A 5,634-nucleotide genomic window follows, 5' to 3' on the forward strand; every position below is an offset into this window, starting at 1 on the left:
GCTCCATATTTACTTTCAAACTAAATATTTTCTGCTTTTTTTAAAAAAGAAAAACTTCAATAAAATTCGCATATCTCAACTTTAGAGAATTTAAATTCTTATAAAATAAATATAATTCTTTTGACTAGTAAAAAATTAATAAACTAAAAGTTTAAATGAATCGCATCATGAATAAGTTTAGGATAAAATATCACAGCTTATAATCCGGTGATTGAAAGACAAATTTCTTTTAACCATATTTGATGATAAAAAATGGGAAAAGAAATCCATGATATATAATTTCATAACTTCTCAAGATGCCAAAAAAAAAATTTTGAGTTAAGGAAAATTGAGCGGAGATTAAAATACTTGATAACAAATTAGTTTTAGTTTTCAGTTAGAATCCCATTGGGGCCAAGAGAGACATTTATCATCAAAAAGAAAAAAGAAAAAACATATTAGTTTTATAAAAAATTAGCAACAAAGAAACAAAACTCGGTGGGGAAGCTTCATGTCGTGCTTTATAGTTAATTTTCACATCATACATTAAATATTCGTTAATCATTCTTTCTTTTTAATAATCATAATCATAATCATTACTAAAAAAAGATTCAATTAAAATAAATTTTAATACTAGACAAAAAAAAATATTAAAAAATTGATCCTCTACGTTAGCCTTGAAGTAGAAATACCGCCTCATGTTTGTCGTGCTTTATACGAGAGAAATATCTTTCCCAGTTTTATCACATTTCTATCTCTTTGAAACAAGGGAAAATCATAATTAAGAACATGAAAATTAAATGATGAAAAATAATAATTAAAAATCACAAAATCCTGAAACTAAATTCAAGGATCAGGGTCTTTTTGCAGTTTAAAAAATGTAAGAGATTTTTAAGAGAATAAATATTAAAAAATATAACATATTTTTAGTATTTTAAAGTATAAGTAATGTGTTTTTTAAAAAGTTAAGTACCTATAATAAATAAATTATTATATATTTATTTTAAAATAAAATGCTTTATTAAATATGAGTAGATATAAAAATTTAGTATTAATTTAAAAATAATTAACAACTTTATTAAAATAAGATTTAGTTAAAAATTTCTTATATTTTTCAACAGGTAATCTTTTGACTAAAAAATCCTTTACACTAAATAATTGTATATTTTAAAAAAGGGAATTTTAGTAAAATATTATTTTTTAAACTACAAAAAAAAAATCATGGTCCTTACTTTTTTTTTTTTAATTGCTCAAGGCAATCCAATTTGAGACATGCTAAATGTATTCATTTTTTTTTAATAAATTTACATATTAATTTATCATATTATGAGAAATTAATCTCTCTCATTATATTAAACTTGTTGGTCACAATCCTTAAATTTAATTGCATAATTTTGTGGTTCTCAGTCGGTATTACTAGTTTTTTGATGTTTTTAATTGTAATTTTCCCTCTAAAGAATAAGAGCAAATTTTAGTGATGAGCAACGAACTGATTTTTTGTGTCACCCATTGAAATACATTTCCCACCGAGGATGATGACCAAATTGCTTCTCACAAGACTTACAAATTGTTGCACTTACAGACGACAGTGAGTGAAGTGACTAGGAAGAAGACGACGCATTATTACCACAAGAAACGAATGGAAGTTTCCTTCAAAGAAAAGAATGCTTTCTACTGCTCTCTTCACCCGGCCGATTACAGAACACATCGTAGCTCGCCGACCGGCGCATTTTTCCAAGATTCACCGGAATCTGTTTCCTTACATCCTCCGGCGAAGTCACAGTGCACCTCTCCGTGTCCTTCCCTCCGATTTCACCCAAACCCAAAGAGTGACCCGTCGAATGACACCTTCCCAAACTTCTTCCATATCCTGAATTAAGCTCAGTTCTACTCGCAGAACTTTCATCTAACACCTGATCTGCGTCTATAGCATCATTCGGAATCACTATCACCACTTCGTTTCCAACTCTGCGGTGCTCCTTCGCCGGTTTCAGCCTCGAGCGACAGACGGGGCAAGTCACGTGAGAGGCCAACCAGGCGTCGATGCATTCAAGGTGAAACACGTGATTACAATTGGGTAGCAATCGGAGCGTATCTTGGTGATCGAATTCGCTCAAGCACACAGCACACTCCGGCACGGCGGCTTTCCCAAATTTGAGGTGGCTGACGGCGGCGGAATACACGACGATGGGGAAGGTGTCGAGTAAATTGGGGTCGATACCTTGAGGGCCACTTGAAGAACAATTGGTGGTGGCGCCGGTCGTGTCGCCAGAGGCAATGTCCATGTCCGAGCAGCGGTAGAGGGCGAAGCAACCAACGAACAAGAATGCGCAAACGAAGACCAGAGCCACCGAAGTGAACGATGGGTCCCAATATTTAGGAGAAGCCATTGATGGTAAACTTGACTGGGCAATGACCGCCGGCGATAGAAGGAAGAAGATGAGGATGTATGAAGGCATGATTCTCTTGATCATACGGATGTGGTTGGAAACACTTGGGTGAAATAGAAAATTAGATTTAGAAGAAAGTGGGATCATTATTATAATATATATATGGGAACAAGAGAGCCAAAATAGAATTTGGACAAGATAGGGGATGTTATTGTTGGGAAAAAAAAAAATTGCAATTGGTAAGTGATGCACCGGACACAAACCAAAAGCGGTGCGCTGGTTTTAGATAGCCTCTAGTTTTTCACTCATAATTAAAATTTGCTCATGTAAATTTGAATAACACTATATTTTATACCGCAGGATACAAATAAAACGAATAAAACATTTTTTTTTGAATTTGTCTTTTTCATAGTGGATAAACTTGTTTTATTTTAAAATGTGTTACTTTTATCTTTTTTTTCTTAAGTTATGAGACTAATCTCCTGAAAAATTTGAACTCATTTAATGAATTGTTCTTTTTTAAATAATGCTCACCATACCTGCTTTTAAAAATTGAATCCTAGAATAATGTTTAAAAAATTTAGATCTATGTTATCTGTGCCACACCCATTTAGTATCTTCTGTGCACTACTAAAAGTAAAACGTTAGAAGGAAAAGAACAAGTAAAAACAATCCATCATCAAACGCCACCCTATTGCAGAAATAAAAGGTGGTGAATGATAAAAAAATTTAAGGGTGTTTGGTAGACTAACTTTTTTAGCAAGAAGATTAGCAATACAATTTGACTCCGTATTAACTAGATACAAGAACAAGTGAATATATGTGTAAAATATCTACAGTAGCTTTAATGACATCCCTAAAAAGGTGTTGACTGAATTGATCCCCTGTGACTAGATTAATTACCTCTGCGCAGTTAGTTTACATCTCAATTCTGTGAAAGCCTCTCTCCCAACATATTTTTAGTTCCTTTGCTAAGCCGCAAATCTCTGCAATCTCCGCCGGCATCACAAATCACGCGTTGGCATTCAGTCCCCATCACTTGTGATGAATAATGCATGCTTATTGGGCGTGACCCAGTCTGACCCTTCCAATTTTTTTTTAAATGATCTCTGCCGATCATTTAAATTAATTTTAAAGTGTTATTAAATATTTTGTTTATTAACATAAAAATTTTTAAAATTTTAGGAAAAACATAACTTCAGGTCCCGATATTTTGTTCGTATTTTGTTGTAGGTCCCTGCATTTTTTGTATATATTGTCCTTACATTTTTATTTTTCAAAGTTTTAGGTCCCTCAATGAATAAAGTGTAGGAACTTTGGAGGGACTTAAAGCATCAAAAAGTAAAGTACATGGATCAAAAATACAAAAAATAAAGTGCAATGACCTATAGTAAAAAGAGAGCAAAATACAGGAATCCAAATTTATATTTTTTCAAAATTCTAATATTAAATTTGAACTATCTAGAATATATCTACAAGGTCAATTTGTAAAATTTAAAATTTTTTAATATTAAATTAGATCATTTAGATTATATTTAAACTGTCTAATATATATCTAGATAGTCAAATTGTAAAATTATAAAATTTGTAATTTGATCATCTAGATTAAATATGTATTGACAAGATTGGTGATAAGCAAATTTATTAACATTTTTATATTTTTTATAAATTTTTATTTTAATAAATATAAAACAAAAATATAAAGTTTTAATTAAATGATCTAGGTCTCGTCAGAGATGATGAGCATCATGGTGCTTGTTTCCAGATGACTGGGACAAACAATCTAGATTTAATATTAAATTTTTTTATAATTTTTATATTAATAAACACAATATTTAAAGATAATTAAAAATTAATTTAAATGAGAAAGAGATTATTTAAAAATAAAATGAAATGCTCAGACTGAGCCAAGCAAGCCGTGCGCCAAATGCGTTGGCAAGAATCAGGACAGAGTGTGAGAGCCCTCACCTCAATTCTGCGGCTAGATCATTCCATATGATGCTATCTCGCAGTCACCCTACTAATTTTCCCCATCTAAGCACAAGTAAATATATTCCCTCATTGTTTTTTTTTTTTTAATTTCTCAAATTCCATATTTCCCGACAAGTGTAAGTAAAAATCGTGCTCCAGAAAATCTCTCTCATGTTACTGCTTCCTAATTCGCTCATCATGTTACATTTAATCCAATCAACATAGTCAATATTTGCAAGGAGAATCACACTACAAACCCTAAAAAAAAAAATTAAGAAAACTGTACTTTGAGCCTAATAAATTCTAACAGTGTAGACCCTAGGGTCCTTGTTGCAATTTTTCTTGGGAATAAAGTATAATTTTTTCCTTGTGTGATTTGAAAACTCAAAACTTATGCAAAACACTCATCCATGAAGCACAACATAATGTTCAAGAATTCTCAACATAATGTCTATATTTGTCCAGTTGATCAGTTAGTTTAATAAATGTACGTTATGCAGATAACGTACAATACAATATCTATAGATGCACAACACAATGGCCATGCATTCTCAACTGAATGTCCATGTGTGTCAAGTTAATCATTCCACCACTTTCAATTCATTTCTTTCATTTTAATTAAGGGCAAAATTATACTTTTGCTCCCAAGAAAAATTACATATTTTAATTAACCTATATATTAACAAGATATGTATAGACATCATGTTGAGAATTCATGAACATCATGTTGAGAATTTATAAACATTGTGTTTGTGCTTTAAGGATAACGGTTTCACATAGGTTTTGAATTTTCAAATCACATTAAGGCAAAATTATATTTTCGCTCCCAAGAAAAATTGCAACAAAAATCATTGGGCCTATAGTGTATTATCAAAAATTATTAGGCCTACAGTGCACTTTTTTTTTAAGGCCTACAGTGGGATTCCCCTTATTTGCAAATAGCTCTGAAACTTTGGTCTAACAAGTTGGTTCTAGAGGCTTATATAGCAACTTGACAGTCTAACAACATGAAAATGAAAGTATTCTTAGTATAAAACCACAACCAAAAGGGCAAACATACGTACATCGTTTTCAGCAATACCTCTTATTGGTTTAAGTTCCATAGGATTTACCCTTTGCCACAAGTCAAAGGAACATCTTCATCCTTTTCGGCATATTTAGTTTTCAAATTAATGAGTTCCCACATGTTGTCTCGGTGATCATTTGTGCTTGAAAAAGCAAAATGGTAGGCAAAATTTAAAGTGAAAAAGAGCCATCAAGGGTTGGTTTATAAGTGAAAGTTTGCTCAAGAGGA

At 31.6% G+C, this 5,634-nt stretch overlaps 1 protein-coding gene across 1 annotated transcript; it reads right to left on the reverse strand.

Moving 5' to 3' along the window:
• Positions 1-1,488: 1,488 nt before the first annotated feature.
• LOC129303040 (E3 ubiquitin-protein ligase ATL31-like) lies at positions 1,489-2,431 on the reverse strand. The gene has a single exon (XM_054942040.1). The coding sequence runs from the start codon at positions 2,367-2,369 to the stop codon at positions 1,632-1,634; it is 738 nt and encodes a 245-aa protein (XP_054798015.1). The 5' UTR covers positions 2,370-2,431; the 3' UTR covers positions 1,489-1,631.
• Positions 2,432-5,634: the final 3,203 nt, after the last annotated feature.

This window comes from Prosopis cineraria, unplaced genomic scaffold (assembly GCF_029017545.1).
Source record: "Prosopis cineraria cultivar Desert tree isolate PC_DT_omini unplaced genomic scaffold, ASM2901754v1 PC1, whole genome shotgun sequence".
Classification (NCBI taxonomy): Eukaryota; Viridiplantae; Streptophyta; class Magnoliopsida; order Fabales; family Fabaceae; genus Prosopis; species Prosopis cineraria.

Excerpts from the sequence above, each read along its gene's own strand:
- LOC129303040 (XM_054942040.1), bottom strand. The coding sequence starts at position 2,369 with ATGGCTTCTCCTAAATATTGGGACCCATCGTTCACTTCGGTGGCTCTG.